Source organism: Pygoscelis adeliae, unplaced genomic scaffold, assembly GCF_000699105.1.
Source record: "Pygoscelis adeliae isolate BGI_AS28 unplaced genomic scaffold, ASM69910v1 Scaffold82, whole genome shotgun sequence".
NCBI lineage: Eukaryota > Metazoa > Chordata > Aves > Sphenisciformes > Spheniscidae > Pygoscelis > Pygoscelis adeliae.
Window position 1 is genome coordinate 903276 of NW_008824287.1, and position 25784 is coordinate 929059.

The following is a 25784-nucleotide window of genomic DNA, read 5'->3' on the forward strand; positions in this document are numbered from 1 at the left end:
GATTGAGCTTTTATTGTAATTAGACAATGCGATAAAATCTAATTATGACTGGCAGCACATGAAAATTCTAGCTTTTACACTTTTCTTGTTTTTCTATGAATATAGCATTAAAACAAATTGTATTGATCTTTTGGGTATATAAAAGTGATGGGTCTCCATTTGTTTGTTTGTTTCACTACCAGTGATTCAGCAACAACATGGAGAAGAGCAGTGAATCCAAAACTTATAAATGTTCTTATCCTTTCCAACTATCCTATTTCTTTTGGTGTAACAATATTGATTTTAATGGGGTTGTTCCTAATTCATAATGATGAGAGCACAATCTGATTTTCCACACCTTTTCAGGATCACAGTCTGAGTTCTACTCTTTCCAATATTTTTCCTCACAAGTGATGTAAGTAAGGTGCACTAGACCCATTTCCTAAGGGCATTCTGCCCATAGTATCTGGGATCACAGTTACTGTTTCTCAGTGGTCCCAAACAAGTGTAATGAATAAATCTATAATTCCTCTGTATTGAGTTAAATTGCAGAAATATTCATGAACAGTGTGGCCTATACTAAAACACCCACAGGAGTTTTATAAATTAAAACTTTTATCTGAATTAGAGTAGGAGGCAGAATTTATCACCCACAGGAGCTAATCTGAATCACTAGATTAACAGAAAATTGTGGGACTAGCCTCTGAATGAAGCGAAAAAGGTACAAGGCCATTTTTAAGCAAGGCAAAGAATTGTCTTCCACACAGAAAATTAAGGGAAACGTTTAAGAAAGAAGGACTGATTGAAAAAGGAAAGAGGCATAAACCAGCTTAAATTTATTAGTTGAATATAAAAGACAAGAAAGTTGGGGGGGACGACACTGTGATTTATTTTCTTTTAGTAGAAACGGTTACAAAAAGATTCGCATATTTTAGTTGTCTGGACAGTGCCACCAGTGGATAGTTGTAGGATGAGTTCTTCCTTTCAGAAAAAAATACTTTTCTTGGTCACTGGTGTTCGAGTGATGTCTGGGCGAGGGGGAAGGGGAAATACAGGAATTAAAATTTATTGAGCAGTATTTTTGAGGCTCCTCCTGCAATGAGGACACTATTACAGATTTCACAATATAAATAATTTTAAAGTTCTAGCATGTGTTAATCCCAAAGGCCACCTACTTACATCACTTGCAACTTTCCTTTAAAGATAATCCAGAAAAGTAAACAATACCATTTGGAAAGACAACACATGCAACTAGGAGAACTGGAATATTTTCTGTCTTTTTATATTCATTAAGAGGAGCAGTCTTAATGGTGATCCCAGTTCAGAGCACAATGAAAAACAGCAACAAGTTATCCTAAAGATTTAGTTATCATCATTGCTCAAAAACCACCATGAGCAAAATAGCACAATATAAAAGCAACAGATATCCCAATATACCGTAAATATCATTGTGTAAACAGCAGGCTTACATATGTATAAAGAAGTTATATAATAAAATCTTGCTGAAGGAATTCAATAGTTTTGATCAAATGAGATTCATATTTAATCACTTGCAGCCAACAAGCCTTATTTCAAAATTGCCCTTATCAATAAATACTGATGCTTTCAGTTAAAGGACCTAAAAACCTGGAGCTGTAAAGAATAAAATGTCAATGTTCACTGTTTAGGAAATTGTAAAGGATGGATAAAATTGAGTCAGTCTCTTGACTCCTTCTCCTGCATCTGTGAGATTCTTACGAATCACAAAAATATCAGTAGAGCCCAAGACTGCAGAACAAATTCTCCAAACTAAGTCACAAAATCATGTAGATACAGAAACTGGCAGCAGTAAAGTAGCAATACATCAACTTAGTAGGGAGTGTCAAGCATGCCTAAAAATGAGAGGACCACGCCCTAAGATGGCCATCGCACACCCACTACACCAAAACCACCAAATCCCCAGAAAAACAGTAGACTACTGATTTCTCTGCTTTCCCTCCTTATCAATTCCCCAAAGGCCTCCAATGACAGATGGGCAGTTATTTATCCATGGCAGTGAACCTTTGTTAAAGGAAAATCAGAATACAAAGAGGTTTTGCATTAGTGTCACGAAACTCAGCTTTCTTCAACAAAGTATATGCTATCAAAATGGGTATCTCACAACTGGGTATGTATCACATCTTTCAACGCAAACCTCTTAAAGGAAAAGCATTTGGGCAGATTTCTGTTTGGAAGTCACTTAGCATATAATGGGTGCTATCCTAAATAAATAATTAATAAGTTAATAAATAAATTATAACAACGTCTGCAGCCTTAACCACGGAAGCAACCACCAAGGCAGATCAGGGAATATGAACTACCGTACCACAGTGGGATGTACCATTATTGGTGTGTAGCGGGGAGAAATGTATCTCTAAGTACCTATGTTGTTATGGCCCGATGCTCAACGTACAGCATTGAAATCTGTTGCTACCTGTAGCCTCTAATGTAAAACATTCTCATATTTACCTGCTGCCTAGACATCACAGGTGTGCAAACAACACACTATAAATGGTTAAAAATGTTAAAAGCTGCATATTCTTTATTCTTAAGTACATTACAGTAGCCCTGCTCATGTAATGCTTCCTACTCAACATAGTAATCATTTTGCAAAGTCCCTAAGAGTTCTTGTAATGCAAAAGACAAAACAGTCCTTTCATCCTACAAGTGAGGATATTGCACTTGATTTATTACTGTACAGTAATGCTGTCATTCTGCATTTGGCCTAGTTTGGTGCCTGATACACAGAATCACCATTTTTCCAAGGGAATCCTTCCATAGTATAACTACAAACTGCCACTTGAAGAAAATTAATTGATAGAAACCTCAATCAGTCTGCAGACCTATAGTCAAATTATATTCTCAAGGACCTCTCCAAAGTCACCAGAGCTGTAAATAAATTTGCTTTTTTTAATTAAAAAGAAAAAGAAGACTATTAATGGAAAGGCTCCGAGTATTGTCTTATAAAAGAATCTTGCTTTTTGAGATGGATCCTGAATAAGAACCTTCTTTAACTAATAAATTACTGATTTTATAGCTAAAACTTTCCTTCTGTATCTTATACAAAAATTTCCTTGAACAATGGTACTGTAAGGACAGACTTTCAGTACAAATACTGAATCTGAATAATATCTGTCTTATATACAGCTTTTGCAGAAGAAACAGTCTCATTTTAGTTTATTGTGAAAATGAATTTGGTTCTCTATGCCATTATCAATCTAGTCACAAAAAAGGTTGAGAGCTAGAAATGCTATTCGCATTCAATACATTAATCCCATTATTTCATTGGCTAGAAGTGAAATCTTATAAAATAATCTCCATGATAAAATTTACAGATAGACTTTCATGCAGCCTAGGAACATTTTTAGCCATTTCATCAGATTAGGCTGATACACAACTTCACTGCTCACCTACTCCTCTGCTGTAGTTCCTAGTCTGATGTGCTTTTGTAGAACAAGGTGATTTCCATACTTTTCTCTTTATTATACAGCATTTTGATCCTTCTGTAGGTAATGGAACTTGTTCCTGTATTTTCGCGTATATAATTTTGACTCCTGTGCCTTGCTATCTTCCTTTCCTCTAGTCACCAGCCTGTTCTGGAAGCCCTCCTTGACTTCCAGTCTTACCAATAATTATAAAATGCCAACACTGTTTACATCCTAGCTTTACTCCAATGTACTATATATAATTATGTAGTACCAACGAACTACATTACGTTGGTTTGTTTTTATAATACTGATAGAATTTATAGCAGGCCTTCTTAACTGTACCCACATGGATGTAACAGAAAACTGCTTACCCTCATTTATCTTTGATTAGTTAAAGCTTAAATTAGACCTTAAAAAACGATCTAGTTTATGTTATTTTTTCAATCAGAAGTGATAATTTAAATATTGACATTTTAAATGGCACCAACATGTTTTTGTCTTCTGCTATGTTTAGAATATTTTATTATATCTGAATGTCTGTCTTAATTTTGTTGGGTTTTTTTTCATTTTGCCAAATCCAGAAGCGTTTCCGTTTATTTCAAAGTATTTCTATGTTTGTAGTAAATTAAACATTAATCTTTCTCTGCAAATGTCAAGTGATATTTAAATGTTTTTCTGGCAGATAAATGATTATTAATATTAATGCAATAAAATCGCAGCTCTTTGTCCTTTCTTTGATATTTAAGAAAAAATTAAGAATGTCAAAACAGTTCTGCAAAAAGAGAATTCATTGGTCTACCATCCACTCTTCATTAGCCTGAGAGGTAAAAAATTACTGATCTTGTGAGACAATGTGTTTATAGAATCAGAAAGGGTTGAAAATGAATTACTCTATCAGTGGTAGAGTGTGTATCACTTCAATGTGAAAATGCCTTGTTAAAGTTCATTTTAATTTAAAGCCCCCTTTTTGTCATTCAAAAAGCTTTAGCGCAATGAAAGAGTCTTTGTCACTTTCATAATTAGCCCCTCTTGCACTAAATGAGAATAAAATCTGATCAGAAGTCTGTACAGGCAAGGTCATAAATCAAACAGAAAAGCTCCACAAACAGTCCTGTGAGATGTCCAAAGGCACACACAGCTTGGAATTAAAGGACTGTAGTCAGGATCCACTCCCAGAAACACAGCACAAAAAAGCCCCAGTAATATCTGTTTGACAGGCTAAATTTATCTCCATATTCTGTAGCCCTATAAACACATTTTGCTGTTTAGATACAAAAGCAATTTCAGCACCAAGGACAATTCAGGAAAGCAAACAGCTGTTAAAGTACTACTATTACCGTTTGCCAACCAAAGTCAAATTAATTTAACTTAATGCTCTCACTTCAAACTGTGGCAGTAAAAAAAAAAAAAAAGGGGAAAAAGAAAAAAAAAGCCATATACGATAATTGTCATAAAGCAGGAACAAAAATTGTATTAACAGATAAAACTCCTTAGGAAAGAAAGTTTAATTTTATATACATAAGTGAATATGCAGCCAAGCTCAAATGTAAACTGGATTTTATTCAGCTTATTTTCATTTTCAGATGAAAGTAAAAATATATTTTGAAAGATGTAATAAAATTCTCAACCTTGGACAGTTATGGCGAGAGTGACGGCACATCACTCTCTCTACTCAGGGATCATCAGAATACCAACAGGAATCCAAGCCATCAACATATTATTTTACTCCCCATGTTAACACAAAGTGAGGATTTCATCAGCGAATGATGCCTAAAACATGGGGAGAGTGGAGGGCTAGGAGAGGGCAAGGTAGGAAGTCGAGGGGAAGACTGTTATAAAGAGGCAGTCGGCAATGAAAATATGTATTCTAGAACAGATGTACTTTTTACAACTCCACGATTTATGTTACCATTAAATGCTAATTTTAAATATTAATCAGCTGAGAGTTATTTGTAAAATAGCTACATCCATACAAACAGGAATTTCATGAAAACACAGATTTATATCCATAAAGTATACACATACGTGTAGCCATTTGGATGTATTTCTACCTTCAAATCCATTGCTATGTACATTAAAAATGTGCAACTTTACTTTATGAGCTTTTGTTTTCTAACAATATTTTCTCCGCAGAACCAAGCTGTTAAAGTCATGTCTCTAGCCATGTAAACACCAAACTACTTTCAAAGTAATGGCTTGGTTGGAGGGCATGGGTGGTTACATGTCTGTCGTATGTTCCCAAAATTTCAGGTTACATTAATTATGCAATGATAGTAAGTAATTCTATTCCACATATTTAGGAGACATATGAAAATTGGTCTGCTAAGCAACAGAGTGAAGAGCATTAGTGTGACAAAAAGAGAGTAATGCATTTTGTCCACCCTCATACAGTCTCACACTTTGGTTCACTAACAGTAAACTTCTCGAGTTGGTTAAAAGGTAGTGAGGACACAAGCGAGTGTCCTCTTGGATACAGCCACCTATGCTTGAGTCACAAAAGAAATGTAATTTGCCTTGTCTATCAGACATACAGGTATCTAAAAAGTGCAAATTGCAAACTACTGTACAAGCAAACCAAGCCTGGGAACTGTGACGAGGGCATGCATGTCATTGAAGAAAGAAAATGGATTTAAGATGGATGGGATGAGAATCTGAGTCAGAAATACTATTGAAATTGAACTGCCTAGATCTTTTTCTTATACGTGAGTACTCCAAAAAGCCAATAAAGCTTTTAAACAAAAAGCAGGGGGGGTTACCTCATAATAAACTAGATTAATTGGCTTTTAAATAAAGAAAACTCAAAATGACTAAGTAAGAAGGAATAAAAATCAAAACGTATCTCCCCTGCCCACTGTACCCTTGCAAGCAGATCCTGTGTCCACAATCACCTTAAGTTTCCTACTCAGTGAACTTGCTAGAATTGCAACAAATTCTAGATGGCCTCCACTGCATCCCCAGGAAAACACTGTCACCTCTATGGCCAACCCTGTATCTGTTCCCTGTATTTCTCAACAGCTTCTCAGCCTCCAGGTGCTCCAGCCTCCCTGCTTGCTGCACCCTCACCCTCACTCTCCTGCCCATGCCGCTTTATGCTCTGAAAGCACCTCACTTCTGAGCAGGCTCCGCAGCTGTCAGTGGAGGGCAAAATCTCCCCTCCCTCTAGATGGTTCCACTTTACAGGGCACAAATGAAACAAACAACATCTCTTTCAATGGGTTTAAACAGAAAACTTCAACTTCATCAAATCAACATTGTAAAAGACACCTCCAAGCTGCTTCTCTGATTCTCCATAATATCTTCCGATTCTCACATACTATGTATCCACATGGGGACAATTCAAGTGCTACAGTCAATCAAATAACTCATAATACCAGGTATATCCTTCTCAGCATGCCCTTAGTATTCAGCCTCTTCACACCTCCTCATGAAAGGGAGAAAGGATACCAAAGGAGAGCCTTTGTAACCAAGGATTTCAGATCTTCCCTTTTTCCCCATGCCAACAAAATCTCATACCTTCTCTTTTGCTTTTGCTGTTACTTTTCACCTTTATCTTCAACACACAAAACACAGAGGAAACTATGACTTTAAAAGTCTTATGAAATATGACTATTTTTTTAAGTCCCATTTCTTCCTAACCAATGCTGCCGCTACAGTGGAAAAAAACCCAGCACCTCTGCCAACTGAGTCTTAACACAACCAATGCCTTTCTGACTGTCAAAACTGGGAATTACTACAACTGAAACATCCTGAAGAAATAGCTCTTTATATTGCAGCTATATTAGCAGGTAATTAATGGGAGCCAGAGAACCCAGAGGGGGGTGGAAGGGTATAAGACATGGAGACAGGAGGACTACATCCATGAAATAGGGGCAAGTAAGCTCCTTCTAGCTAGGCTAATAGGAAAGCGAGAGCTTCTGAAAGAGGAAGCGTGGCCTCACAATTCATAGGCATGCTCTCAGCTTCTCCTTCTGACTCTTTCCATCATACCGCAGGTCTGATCTCCATCCATCTGCTAAGAAGGACAGGTAGCACTTGATCTTACAGATATCAGTTTGTTCCTAATGAGGAGGCACATAATCTTAACCCTTCAGCAGGTCTTCAGCTGAGATGCCTTGATCTGCGTAATGTTTATTCTGCATTAAGAAAGAAATAGTTAAGATAAGAGCAGACCAATTATTCTCGTATTACTCATGTCTATATACAGGCTGAAGTTCAGGTTATAGTCAGAGGCATATCTGAGTCAATAAGCTATTTGCAAAACCTTGGATGGTGAGCTAAGCGGGAGGTTTGGGCTATATAAAGGCATGGTCTGCAGAAATGGTCCTATATTAATAGACGAAGTCAATCACATCACATACTGACTTTTTCTGCTCTTCTAGTAATTCTTTGATATCCAAAAGTTTCTAGCCTATTAAGATGCCCAATTAAGCTTGATTTAGGATTCCAATTAAGTGGACTAAAAATAAATTTTCTTTATTTGACTGTATCTCCAAATTTATTCTCGCTGGTTCTGTGTTTGGTAGGACCATATTTTTCCAAAAAGGAAGAAAAAAAATTTAAAAAAGAAAGATATAGATTTTCAAAACAGACAAAATCTTCTTACAAGTTATTTCACAAAACCAGAAAACAAATCAGTGTTTTTAAAGCAATTAGTACTTAAATCACCATACCGTGATTGTTGAGCTATATTAGTGTTTCTCGTGGACATGAAGTGACCTTGGTCAATTATGTAGTTCAAATGTTGCTTTTGAGTCTTCAAAAGCAGTGACATACACACACATTTAGCAGTACTATTTCTATTCAAAATTAGTCTTACTGGATTTCTAAAGAGAGGTGCCACTTTACCTCTATTTATGTAAGAACCTGAAGAGGTATCAAACCTTTTCAATTAAGAATAACAACAAAACCCTCTACTTTTGTTATATACTGTATTGTACTTCTAATAATACACCCTGTCAGTGAATCCATAGCAAGGTCATTGTACATGAAAATCTAATCTTAAAAATAATTCTTTGTTCTCATATAAGAAGCTGCTGGGGTATCAAGTCCTTTAGCACATAAAGCATATTAACTATGAGATAAAAGGGTTAATTAAAATTACTTCTTTAAATACATCCAAGGCTAACTTCAAGTTTGAATCTATACGCATGCACTTTATAACACATTCATTATGACATCGAAAATCTTTTTCTCTATTGAATGCATTAGAAAGATTTATTACATTATATTATACTGTGCAAGCAGTTGCATAACAAAACAATTATCACCTTAAGAAGTAAGCAATTATTTGTGGTTCCTAATTTTAATAATATTCTAGCTCTTTAACTTTTATAACATGTACTTCTTTTATTTATTTACTTAGAAATAAAAATGTGGATATTTAATGTAGTAGTAGAACAATTTATAAATGTTACTATCAATAGTGAAAAACTTTTAAATAAAAGACATATTAACATATGTCACTAGCTTTAACCAAATAGACACGCTTTTTCAAAAGCCAGTCTTCAAAACCAGGAACTTATAAAGTCTTTGTCTTCATTTTCATGGTTTTACCATACTGACGTGAAAACATTACCTCTGTGACTGAAAGGTGACTTTCTGTCATACTGCTGATGTGCAAGGAAGTCCGCAACAGAAGGACCTTTTGCTTTTGAACATCCCAGACTCACAAGAAAAATGGCAGTCCCACTGTCCACTCTAAGGACGGAAATAGTTTATAATTTAGGAATTACAATTAAAATCAAAAAGACTTCTAATTCTGAACAGGTGGGCAGCTTCCTATAGTTCACTAGGATGGCAGGAGTGTTGTAAATATCAATTTGTAAACAAAAATACTTATTTTACAAATAAGAATATAATAGGGGGTATCAGGAAACCTGAAAGATTATCAGGCGTATTTTGATTTTTTAAAAAAACTGATTTTTTGTAATTAGCAAATTGATTTTAAGCACATACAAAACTTCACTTGCAAAAACCAATTCTATACACACTGAGGGATTTGGCCCCTGCAGAACCAGGGATTACACAGTCACATGGACATTAGTATCTTTCTTTTTTCCCTTTCCTCTCTTATTATTTTTGCATTTGCTTACTGTATCTTACTGCTGGTGAGGCCTAGAACCCAACCTGAATCAGAACCCACACAAACAGACCTTAGCCTGAACACACGCCATTAAAATTGTGTGGTTCAAGGTAGCAGCACCTGTGTACAGGACAATTACACTGGCTAGTACTCTCATACAGAACTGAGTCTCCACATTCCTCTGCAAAGCATTTCACTCAATGATACCCGAACCATATTAGGACATTTTTCTGCTATCATCTGGCAAACAATAATAAAAATGGAGTAATGATTGGCTAATAACTTTTTTTGGCTCTATTACTGCAAGACAAGATTATTTTATAGGACTAAAACATGTTAATTAAGAATATTAATAATAAGTTTATTTCATTTGGTTATATTTTCTTGGTCTTGAAATCTTTCGGCAAGATTTGAAATAGTTCACAAACTATATCTTTCAAATGTAGCATCCACAGTAAAATCACACTGGATTGCATTAATCAAGCTATACTTAATTTTCTCCACATTTTCTAATTCATACACTTTGGAATTTTATTTTGCTAAAATACGCTAGCCTATATCTGCTATCACTATGAAGCCACATAGATAATAAAGACTAAATCACAATTATCAAATTATAGTAATACAACTTTCTGATTTCAGTATTCTTTCTTTCTCATATGAATCAACAATTTAACATATGTCTTCCAGTTATTATCAGTTAACAAAGCTTGTTACAGTACTCTCAAAGCACACAATATTGCTTATCTCCTCATCTAGGTTAAATCAGCCAAAACAGAATCGGCTGCAAAAGATAATGCTTGTTCTCCCTACTCTTTCTCTACTCAGCTGGTTCATTCTTCATTAGTCTGAGTCAGTGGAGATAACCTAACACAATTTTTCCAACAGAATTTAAGTTTTCCTGTACTGCTGAAATATTATCAGTTATTGTTATGTTACATCTGAAATAATATCTATTGCTCCTAACATCTGTTGAAGCATGGCAGACTCTAAAATAGCATCCCTACAAAGGAAAGTCCGTCTTATCCACCGTGATTCAGGATGACACATACTTTGTTCAACTTTAAAGAGTAATCAAAGGTGTGGGCTTAAATCCAATTAGTGTACTTCAAAGAAGACAATGTCAAAATGCTTCAAATGGTGATTCTACTGTATAACACAAGCTCTTAACTTCTGTGAGCCTCAGATTTCTGAACTATAAAATGAAAACAAAAGCACCTTGTAAAGCACATGGCGATCTCCTGCAGTAAGAGATTATAAGCATAACCTATTATGAACTAGGCTAATATTCTAAAGAAAAAATAAAATTAGAGGTCTTGGAAGTCGTGTATTCATATCCTAAAAAGTATCTAGATGTCATAATGATTGTTACACTACAGACATATTGGACAGACACTTTTAATTGAACTTGTTTGTAATCACTCAGAATGTTCTTACTTTCATGCCATCTAATCAGTTATATTTCTTCTAGCATTCACTCTTACTGACCTCTGGCTCACTGAATAACAACATTTTCCCAATTGCCACATGACTATTAATTCATAGAGTTTCACAAGCTTATGATCTGACCCAAAGCCAACAGAAATCATAGTTTTGCAGAAATTTTTCCACTGATTTCTGCCCTGGACCAGGCACTGAAGATTTGGCATCTGTCAACATAGATCTCCTGTGCTTGAGAAAAGATTTTAAGTGCACAGTTGAAGTTGAAGTTTTTGGTAAGAAACATTTCCTGTCCAAAAGAACATGCAGACTGATTAAGGACAAATAATCACCAAACATCAGGACAACAGTTCCAGATCCCAGTTCCTTTAAATAAAAAATTGAAAAAATTAAAAAAAAAAAAAAAAAAAAAAAAAAAAAAAAAAAAAAAAAAAAAAAAAGAAGAAAGAATTTTAGAAGAAAGAATTTTAGAAAGGCAGATTTAAGAAAATCTTTCAAGGAAGAATAGTAGGGATATTTGCAGAGGAAATCACATGAAAATGGGAAACCATGACTGAAATAAGAGGGACAAAAATGTTTACTGATGAAAAGGAAAATGCAAATATGAGGGAAGGAAATAAATGGATCACGAAATCCAAAAGGATAAAGAAGAGCACACAGATGGGAATAATGAAAAAGAAAACAGATGCTAATGGAAGGCCGATAACATAGAGTTCTGGAGATAAGGATAACAAGGTTTAATTTGATACAGCATTCAATGTACAGGCTCAAGAAGTGGGGCTCAACATTCTCTCAACATACAAAAGAAGATACTTCAGCAATAACATTTACAAAAATCAGAGAGGAAAGAAAAATAAGAGGCAGGATAACATTGTGATAATCAAGTAAGAGGATGACAAGTCTTTGGGATAAGTTAGAATGGATCAATCCTGAGGCTACTGAAACAGAAGAACCACAGGAAATACATGCAGTAATAACCAGAAGTCAAGTTTCAACTTGCTATCAAGTTTTATTTTTCAAAAGAAAGCATAAATTAATTATAACATTGCTGTTCTATTCTTTGTCTTAACTTTACTGTTTAGCAAGGAGTACAGCTACAATGCATTTCAGAGGAATAAGTGCATCATCATACATCACCTTACCCAGCTCAGACACAAATTAGCTAGCTCTGGTATTCTGACAGCAATGTATCCGTAACAGCACAAAACTCAGAGTGAACTAACCATCTCAGTATTTATCCAGTCTCAAGACATTTTGGGCTGTGCTAACATTGTTATGCAATCTAATTTGACTGTGCCTACACAAGTGGCAGTCAGCTCAGTGCAGGTATATGTGCATTTATATGATCATTAGAGCATTGAACATTTTTCATCATACAACTTAACAGTAATATGAGAGATTATGTAAAGCATTATATAAATAAAACTTAATATAAGTAAATAAAAACTGCAAATAAGAAGACAAAAAAAGAACACAAATGTCAAATAATTATTAGTCAATCATTTCAAAAATCACTGTGCACACAATTTCTTAAGCTGACCACCAAAATGCTGAAAGCAAAAAAAAAATCTTGATGTGTTATCCCTTAGCTCTATATATTTTTATATTGCATTCATGAAAAAGGCTTAAAAGTTTTTCACATCAGAAATTTGACATTCATTTACAATCTTAGAAAAGGCTACTAAAAATGAATTATTCATAATGTAGCACAGTAGCAACAATAAACATTCAAAACCGATTTTTTTAAAACCAGAATAAATCATACTTCTTATGAACAAAAAGTTATCCTACAGTTTCAGATGAGAGAAAGAGATGTGATTCTACCAGAAATTGTTAGAATATAATAATAACCCTTAATATATTATGGTAATTTACCTTCACATTATGTTATTGTAGTAGATCCTGGAATTCCAGTAGCTGTCTAAAGAACACACATCGATAATACATGGTTTGTTCCCAGTTTGTTTTCAGAAATACAAACACTAAATCAAAATTAGCACGCTAAAGGCTGAACCTAGAAGGCAATTAAGTTACTAAACAGAATCAATAAATGCACAATGAAGCTCTGCATGTATCCAAAATAATGTATGTTTCCCACCTAATAACTTGTATCCAAATTCCTGTTAGGCTAAGCAAAATATTCTAAAACATTTTCTCCTAAAATCAGATAGTACCAATTCGGGAATAAAAATACTTTTAGTTTATGCAGAAACACCTCTTCTGAAGTATGTTTTTCAACCAGTATTCTTTCAAAAGTACAGACCGTTATGTTTTTAAGTGTTGTCTCTTCTTGCATTACAGTGGCAGCTCAAACAAGCAAAGATCTTAATTTGGCTAGTTAACTTTGGAACAGCAAGCAGTTGAGAATTTTAAAACAATTTAGAGAACAACAAGAAGATCAGAATCTATCTGAAGTGTATTCTAATTTCGGGGGTGGGGGAGGAAGTGGTAATCTTCTAAGTGATTTCTGATCTCTGGAGATTGTCTAGTCCACCCGCTCTGCTCAGAGCAGGGTCAGCAAAAGGAGGTTGCTCCGTACTGTGTCTACTCAGGTTTTGAACACCTCCATGGATGGAGACTCCACAGCCTCTCTGGGCAGCCTCGTCCAGTGTTTTCAACTCATTTAAAAAAAAAAAAAAAAAAGTGATCATACAAAGGTATTCATTTAGCTGGAGCTAAGAGGCATGTAAAAGAAATATTGTTCTCCCAGTTAGTGCTGCCTAAGCCATGTATGGAGCAAATCAGCAGCACCACATGTTGCATGTCACACAGTAACACAGAAACAGCAGCACCACACTGCTGTGCAACACAGCCAACGTCCCTTTGAGTGCAGGACCTGATGCAAATGTTTCAAACGCATTTTCACTGCTTCGGTCCCTTTCCTTCTGTTCCCTTATTCTTTATAACACCACTACTTGATCAAATCTAGTAGACATAATACAAGATATGAAATTTCCTAAATTTCATTCATCATTTGGTTCATATGAAACTGATGCAAAGCACTTTTAATATTTCTCAGCCATTTTGCACTCATTTCACACAGCTGAAATTTACTGCAAAAGGTGCTAGACAGTCAAGAACCATGTCTTTCGTGATGCTGTCTTCTGCAAAACAGGGATAATATTACAGGTTATTGAACTAACTGAACAAAATACCACTATTTAGTCTAGCAGAATATTTCAACCTTCTCCCAGATGAAAATAAAGCCTTTCCAATACCTCTTAGCTCCAAAATATTTACTGTTCTGATGCCACTTTGTCTTTTATTCTGAGTACAGCCATTCCTTCTGATAATCTAGATAGCACCATCTGCATAAGCAGAGTGAAGAACACTTTTCAATTTCTTCTAGTTCTGAATGGCTCTGATTTAAAAAGACAGAGGTTAAGGATATAAACAGGAAAGTGAAGGCAGAGAACTACTCTGGGGAAATAGCAAGGAGAATCATCCCTAACAAAATTAACAATGCCAAAATTTTTCCACTGGCACTGCTCTTCACTGTATTTTCCCCGGGTTTGAGAACCCAGCAAGATTAAATCCTGGGGGGGTGGTTGGCAGCTCTTTTTAAGGCTCAAAATCAGATAAAAATCTAAGGTAAGGTTAAGGTCTGCACTGCACCCATCAGAAGAGACTGACCTGGACCTAGCAATCACTGAAAACTAACACAATTCTCTATTTTAAGAAGCAATTATTCAAAGCAATTATTTCCTTAGTCAGTAACTGAAGAATAGGTCACCTGTTAGTCTATTGAGTAACTATAGATTTATTCAAATCCAAGGGTTTTATATGAGAAGAATTTTGCATCTCCTCATCAGTGACTTCCAATGCTGTTATAAAAATTTTTAGGTAAAGCACAAATTCAGCTGGGTTTTTTCTTCATACTTTCAACTGTCACAGGCCTCTATTGTGCCAGTATATATACATACCTCTATACATTCATGAGTGATTAACTGATGTCACATTCATGTTCATATTAACATGTGCAGTTTGAAATAAACACAGCTGCATTTATGTCAACGATTTTATATTCAAATATATCTGATTATGCTGAAATAAACACAGCTGCATTTATTTCAGTGATTGTACATTCAGATAAGGATATTTGTTCAGTGTAATGTAATGTTCCTTCACACTGGCAGGGACATTGCTATTCTTTCTTATATTTCCCTCTATCATTTTTCCAGATGGAAAATTTTGAACAGAGCCAGAAAAATGGAAACTGGAAAATTTATCTCACAACCTGGTATATACGAAAATCCTTCTGCTTATTCTCAAAAATGACTTGAACATCTTTGTATAAAGTATCTTTGTTGTTGATTTTTTTTTAATTCCTTCCCTGTCAAAGAAAGAGCAAGCTTAGAAAAACCCCACCAAAACCTGGAAGTCTGATGGAAATGTAAGTACCAGGAATGTATAGTGCGAAATCTTAAGAACGGATCTGCATCAGGTGTACTTCTGGACAACTGTTGTTAATGTTAGCAGAGCATCTTCAACCATTACCTTCCTAAGAAAATCAGTTTGAATGGAAACAATAACTGTAAGATTTTCCTTCCTATTATCTGATCAAATTATAGTTTTGCATGATGTTAATTTTGGCTTGTAACTATAACCTGTAATCTATTGAAAATAGTAAAAGATTATCATATGTACTAAAAGTTATTAACCATTTAACCAGATGTATCTATCAGGTGAGATCAAGGTCTAGTCCAGTAACTGCCAGAAATGGATCCCTAGAGAAGAGCATGGGAACAAAGCAATCATTTGAAGATACCTCCCCAGAATAATTCCCCAATTTGCAATGTTCAGTTTATGAACCTTCTGAGCCAGAGATGGTGTCAGTGTTTAGTAGCTTTCAACTGATTTTTCTTCCCTGGTCTCGTCAGTTGTTTTTGTTTCCTTGAAAGCATGACACATGTACAACTTTTAGCATCCACAACATCCTGCAGGAAGAAGCTCCACAACTTAATTAAACAATATGTGAGGAACATTTCTCCTTTGTTTGCTTTCAACACCTTAACTGCTAGTTTCATTTGATGGCCCTTAGTTTCGTACAAAGAGAACAGACAGGGAACCACTGTTTCATATTCGTTGGCATTTTGACTAAGAATCATGATTTTACAGACCTCTAATACATTCTTCCTCAGTTGCCTCTTCCAGACTAAGGATTCCTACTCTATTTGGTTGTTCCTCATACAGAGGCTGTTGAAAATCTGCTCTGAACTTATAATTATCCAATCTAAGACATTTCTGCTTCCATTTCCAGCTGCTTACTCCAGTCCCCCTCAGGTCAGTCAAACAGCAAATCAACATGTGTGCTTGTATACTAGCTGAGGAGATGCAAACGTGGTAAGATGCAGGAGGGAAGGGCTAGGTCTTGAAGGTAGCATGATAATGAGAAGATAAACTGACTGTGAACATTATAATCAGCACACCAACTACAATTAACATCCTAATTCTTTACTGATGCTATTATACTAATTCTTCTTGCATTGTTATTAGCTCCGCAAGTCATTAATATCTATTTCCCACAAGTTAAGATACTTGACTAATGCTGTATTTGTTAGCTGGTATCACATCAACACTAAGCACTCCCCCATTTGTAAAAATGTCTTCCATACTATATTCTGTTTAGATATTTAAAAGGTTAATATTTAGTTCCATTTGCAATGCTGACCTAGCAAGAAAGAAATTAATTTGGCATTACAGCAGTAACATCAATTTCCCATGTAACTTTAGTAATGCATTTACTGGAAAGAGATTAATATCAATACCATAAATCATTCACATGCTTTTTCCGGAGTTTGAGACATCTGAGTAATGTCATATATGTTAACTGATATCACTTTGTGCATGCTACATCCATTAATCTATGCCTAGGGTCATCATTAAAAAACAAAAAAAAAAATTAAAATCAATCTTTTGTTCTTAATTTTTTGGTGACTTCTAACTTGCAGTAGTCCAAAGGTATTGATACTCTGATAGAATAACACTGCTCTGAACTGGGAACAGACATTTTCAGAAAAGGGAAACATTTGTTAAATTATCCCTACTGGTAGCAATAACCACTTAATAACTTTATGTGAAATATGGCATAAATTACTGTCAACAAATAAGGAAATAACTAAATAAAGTGTTTCATTAATCAGACACACCTCGATGCCACAAAAGTAGGCTGAAAACAGACATCATTACTGAAATAATATATCGACTTTCATTTCTTTTGTTTCCACATTGCATATGAGCATTCTCATAGAATTGAAAGCCAAAAGAGTCTACCTGACTTAGTGATTCTAGCTAAACATGACATATCATAATACAGGAAATTTGCAATAACAACTAGGTTTTGCTCCAAAACAGTTTCATCTACTACTAAAAGTGTTTACACTGGAAGAAAGTAGCTTTAAAGAGCTTTTGCCCTTTTTATTTCTATTAATGTGCCATTATTACATTTGCCTGTATTGCTTTATTCCTGTTCTAGGATACCATAGTAGTGCCACTGAAATCAAGGTGAAGAAGGGTGTTTCTGTTCACGTAAATGTAAACACACGCAGGATCAGCTTGTTTAACAATTTTGGAAGCATATTACAATTGTATCTTAGATGGCCAAAATGCAACTATTTCCTAGGGTGGATTTCAGTTTTTCTTTGAACATAATGCTAACAGTGTCGTCTTCTGTGTCGTCTTAATTTCCATTTTTAAACTATTTACAAACAATAATGTCCATTTCAGAAAATGTTTTGCAACTCAAACTTCACAGTATTTTATTAATCACAAGTAAGGTTAATCTCACCTAATTTTAGCTGTCTAAAGTTACCTGTCAAGTCTTAACAACTGGGACATAGGCACCCCCAAAGGGCAATTCATCCTATAGTATCTTTGCTTTTGTTCAAAAGATATCTTTCATGGTAAAGCTCAATGGCCTATTTCACGCCGGTAAGTGGTTACAATGAGATCAGCGGAATTACAATCACTTACCGCAATTTTGAGTGTTGTGCGAAGTGTTTTATAAGTACATTATCCTGTTTTTGAAATATAAAAAGATATTTAAAACCTTAACAAAAATGATACGAGGGTACTTCTCAGTCACATGAGATCTCTTATTACATTGTAGATCTTAACTTTTTCCAACTGATTAATATCATCTGCAATCCATCAACACTGAAATTTTTTATCAGGTTTCTAATACAAAATATTTAATAAACCTGCTGTAGGAAAAGACAAACTAATGTTTGTCAATCATTTTCACTGCAAGGTGGTGGTACATCAGTCAACATAATAATATGAGGTTTACAGTAATTGAGATTGAATCTAAAATTTTACAAAACTTTAATTACAACCTTTTGAACATAAATCACAATACACAAATTACCCAATCATAACATTTTTTCATAAAAAAATAAGAATTCATCCAAAGGATAGAAGATTTAATGACTCTTGGCGGAGTTCCACTTTTTGGTTGAAATGAGAATAAAAGCAGACGGCAGCTTCATTTCTAATTTCAAGAAACACAGTATTTTTTAACATTTAAACAGCATTATATTTGACTAACAAGCCAAAATATGTATTTTCAAAACCTTAAAAAAAGCCCCTGTATTTAACAGTATGAATGCTGAGATTTACGAACCTCTGTGAGCCAACACTGTTCCTTCAATCCTCAAAAATAATTATAAAACAAGCAATTTGAGCCACAAGCAGCAGAAACTGTCGAGCTTGGGTTTTTAGGGTTTTGTTTCCTGTTCTGTGTTCCATCGCTATAACCATCCTCACAACACATCACAGTCTACCACCGAACTCCAGCTTCCTCCCATGTTCCCTATGACATCCTACCAGGCGAGACAGAAGGCACTGTGGTTAATCCAGAAGTACGTACAGGCCAGAGTGTCCAAGCAATACATCTGTGGTGACCGGCAAGCCAGATGATACCAAACAAAAGGAACAATATTTGAATTTCCCTTGCATTTTTCTTCAGTGAAGCCACAGCTAGCAGCGTCAACAGAAGTTTTTCATATGCCAGTTCTCTACATCAAGAGCCTGAGGAGGGAAAGCTATAGCCATTTTGAACCCACCTTGAAAGCACTCTGTGATGGAGCTGTGAAGGCAACTTGTGGCTACACCCAGCAAACAGTCTTTGCACAATGAGAAAAAGGGTCTGGATGCATCTGTGGGCACAGGTGTATTCTGAGCTTAGAGGAACTTTGGTCCTGTCAAAGCACTATAAGCACTGCACTGAAGATGGTTGCTGAGTGGATGGCAGTTCTTACAGACTTTTTGAAGGTAGACTTCTGTAGCAGTTGTAGAAATACAGCCTGAATGCATGACAGCGTGAGTCATGCTTTGTACCCTGCTAAAATAGGTGGTGATGGACTGCAGACAGTCCAAGACGAGGTATTTTAAAGAGCAAGTCATCCATATTGTCTGATGGCATCTTCTAGACTACCACAAGAATCCAGTATGTTTGAGGTTTCTCCTGATTTATACAAGGTGAGTGTGCAGGGAACCTGAACTCGAACTGCTTCAACACTCAGAGAATCTAGTCAATCACCAATGCTCTCACAGGAGAGCATAAACTCAAATCTGCAGATTTCAATCTCAACACAAAAACAAAGAAAAATATCCATGACCAAGAGCTTCTGATGTTTCATGGTTCATTTCAGATCTATAGGATAGCTGCAATTGTGTTTCTAATACAATTCACTGTGTTCTGGCCTATTCAGCCATGCTTTTGGTCTTGGAAGAAAAGTTATGTCACTGGCAGTTATATTTCTTTTCTCAGAATCCTGACATAAATGACATTTTTGCAGCCTGCATAAGCTATGGTCAAATCCTTGAAGTTCCCATGCTTTGGGTTCATTGCCAAAACTCACCCTCCTTTTTGCAGAGCCAGAAGATGAGACTGGCACTCTGCACAAAGGGTTGAACTGGCATCAGTGCCATAAAAATAGTGGTCTCTTTTTAAGATTTGAGACATTCACTTTATGTTTTCTTTGTTCACTTTGCAAAATACATGTGAAAGGCTTCACGTGTATCATGTAAAATTAACAAATTAAATAATTGTTACCTCATGCAGAAGCAAAGCTACTGCAGTTATGTAAGTTAGCTGTTTCCCAGCACTGGAGGTATCATCTCCAAAAACATCTGGTACAGGAAAAAATGACTAAGCAAATAAAAACAAACCTTAGTCATAACACCAAAGAGGCTGCTTACTAAATCAATGCCATCAGAAATAACATGCGCTAAGCTAACACAAGACAGTAGGGGCAGCTGGCTGAACTAAACTTTAAAGTCATTCAGATGCACACAAAATAAAATGTCTGAAATAGCAATTCACCTTGAGTATAAGATGCCAGATCCCCTGAAGAACATTTTTACATCAAAATCTGGGCCTGACTCAATCAGGAAGGACTGCTTTGTATAGCAAGAGTGAATACATCCTTTTCCTGAAGCACTATATTCTGCAAAATTCCCAGTTTTGCCAGAACAGATAGGATGAGAGATGAACATTTGTACAGTACTGCATTGCTGCTAAACTGAACCTATGTTAATAATTTAATGCATTAATGAATAATAGGAAAAGGAATTACTACTGACCAAATGTATACATTTCAAATGTGACATTTATTTCCTTTAAATTGGTTCTATGCGTAGATTACTGTGCTTCCATTTTTCCCTGAAACTAACTCATGTTTCTTGTGAAAATTGACATTATCCAAAAATTATGTTATGGTATGCAAAAAATCTGAATTTTAATCAGGTTTTTTTATGCTAATGATAAATCAGTGTAAAAAGTTTCTTTTGGCCATATATATTCTTAAATATTAATAAAGATAACAAGGAAGATTCCAGTTAGGACACTAGCTTGAACCATGGGAAACACAAATTCAAATTCCTGACATACTAGCAAGTTGATAATTCTCTCTCTCCCTCACTCCTCTGTCTGTTATTATAAGATAAAGGGTTCAACCACCATTCTTCATTTTCAATAATTGTATTTATTTTACAGCAGTGATTCTTTCATTAGTATTAGATTCATTAAGGGTAAGTTAAGTGCAAACTACAAACTGGTTAGGTAGCTTTTCTTCTGAAAAGGATCTGGGCAGCATAAGGGATCATAAATTTTATAGAAGTCAACAGTGCCATGCTATTGTGAAAAAGATTGGACTGTCATATAGCAGAAGTAAATAGATTGCAAGGCATGTCATGTAATAAACTCTACATAGCATTGGCACCAGCTTATCTGAGTATCATGTTCACCTTGGACCGTTGCTTGTCAAGAAAGGCATGGAACAGCTGGAGAAAGACCAGAGGAAATAAAGAATGATAGAAAATTTGGAAAATGTGACCACTAAGGAATTATTGAAAAAATAGCAGTTATTTAACCTGAAGAGGGAAAGGCCAAGGAAAGATATGATAGCAGCTTTCCATTAAGTCGAAGAAGAAAGGAATAATCTGCTTTCTGTGCCTAGAGGACTGGACAAGAATTAATGCATTTTTGGTAAGAACATTTCTACATAGAAAGGAAATGTTTCTTATATTGAGCAAATTGCAGCGTTAGAATGGATTGATGCTTTCTCATTGAAACTTTCCTCACTGAAAGTGTCTGAAAAGGATAGATAAATACCTGTCAGGAATGGCAAAAATAGGGTATTTTGCCTCTCAACAACAGAGTGGACTAAAAAGAAATCCCAATGCCCACTTCAATCCTACTTTTTATGATTTTTTGAAAGCAAGGCACTTCAAAACAGCAAACTGGACATCAGTTTTCAGAGCACATAAAAACACACTTCTGTCTCAAACAAATTCATACTTGTCAACACTATTTAATACAATAATGATAGCCATTACAAAAATGAAAGCATATTAAATAGCATTTCTTCTGTATGTGTTAATCTTTTTCCTGATTTCTACAAGTTTAATACTCTTTCTCTATTCTGAAAGGTATTTACTTCCATTTCTGCAATATAAAATCATAGTCATTGAAAAATAGGTCTAGAAGGGAACCCTCAGTTCTATCAACCAGATCTTTCAAGAAAATACAGAATGCAGCCAAAGAGAGGAAAGCCACTTACGGAATCACATTTAACACAACTTCTGTTTTGAAAGCAAATCATCAACAAATACTCCACGGGTACCACTGTCTAGCCAGTTTTGCACCATCTTAACATAGCTTCATTAAGACCAAGATCATTTGCAGTGAAAACGTTATATAAACCAACATCAAAATTCTACTAAAGTTACATTAGATATAGGGTTATAATCACTGTATAGTGTAAGTATTGTGGTTTTTAATTGCATTGTGTTTATTTTTAAAGATTTTATAAATCCTTACAAAACTTTAACTGTAAAGAACCTTTAATACCTCTTAAGTATGAGGGATCATAGATCTCAATGACATACTCATGTTTAGTAACAACATCATCATTCAGACAAAGCACAAGTCTTAGAAAAAATCTATAAATTATATCCGAACAGTCTATTTCCTTCAGGTATATTTAGGTCCATAAGATAACACTAACTTGGAATTATTATAAAATCAATGTGACCTGTTTTCATAGAATCACAGCATCAAAGAATGGTTTGGGTAGGAAGGGACCTTTAAAGATCATTTAGTCCATCCCGCCTGCCATGGGCAGGGACATCTTTCACTAGACCAGGTTGCTCAAAGCCAGGTCCAACTTGACCTTGAACACTTCCAATGATGAGGCATCCACAAACGTCTCTGGACAACCTGTGTCAATGTCTCACCACCCTCATTGTGAAAAATTTCTTCCTTATACCCAGTCTAAATCTACCCTCTTTCAGTTTAAAACCATTGCTCCTTGTCCTGTCCCTACCAGCCTTGGTAAAGAGTCTGTCCCCATCTTTCTTATAAGCCCCCTTTACATACTGAAAGGCCGCAATAAGGTCTCCCCAGAACCTTCTCTTCTCCAGGCAACTGAAGAACTCCATCCCCAGTTCTCTCAGCCCTTCTTCATAGCAGAGGTGTTCCAGCCCTCTGACCATTTTCATGTCCCTCCTCTGGAGTCTTCTAGCAGGTCCATGTATTTTTTGTAGTGGGGACCCCAGAGCTGGATGCAGTACTCCAGGTGGGATCAGTTTTATAATCTGTTCTTTGAAAAAGGCAATTCCAATAGGAAATTACCATTTTAAGGTGGTACTTAAAGAGCATCAATACACTACTGTATAAATGTTGTATACTACTGTTTGGATAATAGGAAGGGATAGATTTTAGCATTAATAACAATTTCATAAAATATCCAATAATCAGTTAATTTGCTTTGACCAGTTAAGGTACTCTAAGCAATTACTTGGCTGACATACAACAAAAGATAAAGTGAATTTACATATGAAGTGTACACAATATTATTATCATTCTTGCAAATACATCATCATCATGAGAAAGTAAATGAAGGTACTAATTTCATTCATATTTGTATTTTGGAGGTGTCTGAATATGCAAAGCATCATCACAGCCTCATCATGCTACAATGTAAATAAACATGGTATTTCAAATAGCATCTGCCTCTATCACATGCTATTATTGTCAAAGTATATAAAGTATGAACGTTACCTTTGAACTGAATAAATGTTTTAGTTTCAAAATATAATTCTATTGTTCAAAAACTGGAATTAAAGCATCATGCAATGATTCACATTACTTCACAAATAATTTGATGGCTGCTACTGATCCTTTTCATTGCAAAGCAGCTTAACACAATAAAGTAAATTTCTCAGCTTGGCCAACTGATTAATTTCATAAGCCATTTTCTGATACAAAAATTCATAAAACCATAACTATTATGAAATAGCATCCAAAGCATTTTCAAAAATACGTAACTATTGTCTGAACCTTCAGAGACATACCTTAAAAATAAGATACTCTTTATTATTCACTGCATCATTTACACCTTTTACATAATATAATCAAAGGATTTAAATAACTCAATTTAATATTTATCCAGGAACTGGCAGCCAGTATTCTACCCTGAGGGACGTAACTCTTCGTAAAAAGCTTATTTTACAAGACACTGTAGCAGTTTTGGCATCACCAGCACCTCTCACATAAACCATGCTGAAAACTATAGTTTATCCTGCCAAATGCCTTTTGTACATATGGTGTTTAACAGTGCTCTGTAGGTCTGTAAGCCAATAATAATAGATTTAAGCTAAAAATCTGGAGACAGACATATATGTAACACAAAAATTTAAACAATGCTACGTATTCATATATATATTTACCTACATACCCCACATGCATATAAACATACATGATTTAAAATATTCTTTAAATTAATATGCTAATTATAACTCTTGTAAAAATAATTTCTCTTTCGATTTGCGGTAGCTTCCTAAAGTTTAATTCTCTTTCTATTGACATCAGAGGCAGAACTTCCATTAACCTCAGCAGTACAGAATTAGGCCACAAGAAACACAAAGAAATATATTTAAAGACAGCACGTACACGTTTGTAAAATCTTCTAACTATGCAAGGATGGGCTTGGCACTTTACGAGGTTAACTTCCCCAGTAAACTTCCAAATTAAATTTTAAAATAACATATTTTAAATGCTACATCTTTGATTAGTGGTCTACATATACTGTATATAACAACAGAATAAAACCCAGTTATGTATCTACATGTGGTAAGAGATGGACCTGATGAAATGTACATTGTAGGTAACAACAAACTTCACAACCCTTTTTACATTTGAACAGTCTGATTTTATGTCATACTCTGACTGAAGTGAATCAGTGAGTTAAGAAGTATTTAATGCAAGTCTTCTTTAGAATTAAGACACTTTTTATAAAGACAAGTGCTATAGTTAAAAGTGTTAATATATTGACAACTCCGTAACATAAAATAATGCTCAAAATGCTTACCACTTTCAAAACAGGCATCAAATATAAGATGTCCTTTTTTAAGCTGTCCACAATAACCAGCTGGGAGAACAGTGTACTTGCTCACGTTCCCTGCTATGATATCATCACTTCCCATGGCATTACCTGTTGCAGTAAAAGCAAAAAAAAGCATAAGCATAAAACGAAAAACTATAAAAACCAGTAGAAGGATATTCCCCCATGCTTTTCTACATAACATGAAATTTGTACCATTTAACATATGCACCAGTAAATGAAGTCCTTCTTTTGAAAGTTTGTTTAAGAATTTGGATATAATAACGGCATCATCTGTTAAAGCTTCTCTAAGTAACAAACCACACAGCCTGGTTTCCTGCACATGCATGTCCTGTGGCTGAACACTCTCGTATGCAATAGTCCAATATTCAGCTGGATCCACTTCTTTTGACTGAGCTCTCTAATACATATATTCTGCATGGATTCCTTAGAATTGAACTCCTCAGCAGCATCTTACTTTATCGTAATCCTCAGCAGCATCTTCCTCACTATGGGCATTAATGGGATCTTTTCCTCTATCCCGCTGCCTATTTTCATGCATCTTAAATGAACTTAGAACCTTTAAGACTGTTAAGTCCCACTCATATTTGAAATTTGAAAATTATTAGAAGGGAGAGACATACACTCATGGAGGCATGCGATTATCTGAGCCTTGCTTTCTTAGGAAACAAAGCTCAGAAAAAGAACTTAAATAAAGAAAAATTTTTAAAAATGTGGAGTTTATTTCATAATAAAATATAAGAGGACATAAATTTTCTATACAATGGCATGATTTTTGTCAAAATATATCAGTAGTGTATGCATTGAACACTTTGTCCTTCCAGTAAAAGTATACTGTCTAACAAATTGCAGTATGCAAAAAATTTGTTTCCAAATAGGGATGGAAGAACACAGCGATTTTTTTCACTTGAGAAATGTATAAGAAAGTAA

The 25784-nt window shown here is 35.1% G+C and overlaps 1 protein-coding gene across 1 annotated transcript in view; it reads right to left on the reverse strand.

The window, feature by feature from the left end:
• AGBL4 (ATP/GTP binding protein-like 4) overlaps nucleotides 1-24936 on the reverse strand; it is a gene marked incomplete at its 3' end in the record, with an annotated part of 877516 nt that extends 852580 nt beyond the window's left edge. The window contains exon 1 of the mRNA XM_009318724.1: nucleotides 24822-24936. Coding sequence (XP_009316999.1) covers nucleotides 24822-24936 — 115 coding nt within the window. The remainder of the gene's footprint in view (nucleotides 1-24821) is intronic.
• Between the last annotated feature and the right edge of the window lie 848 nt (nucleotides 24937-25784).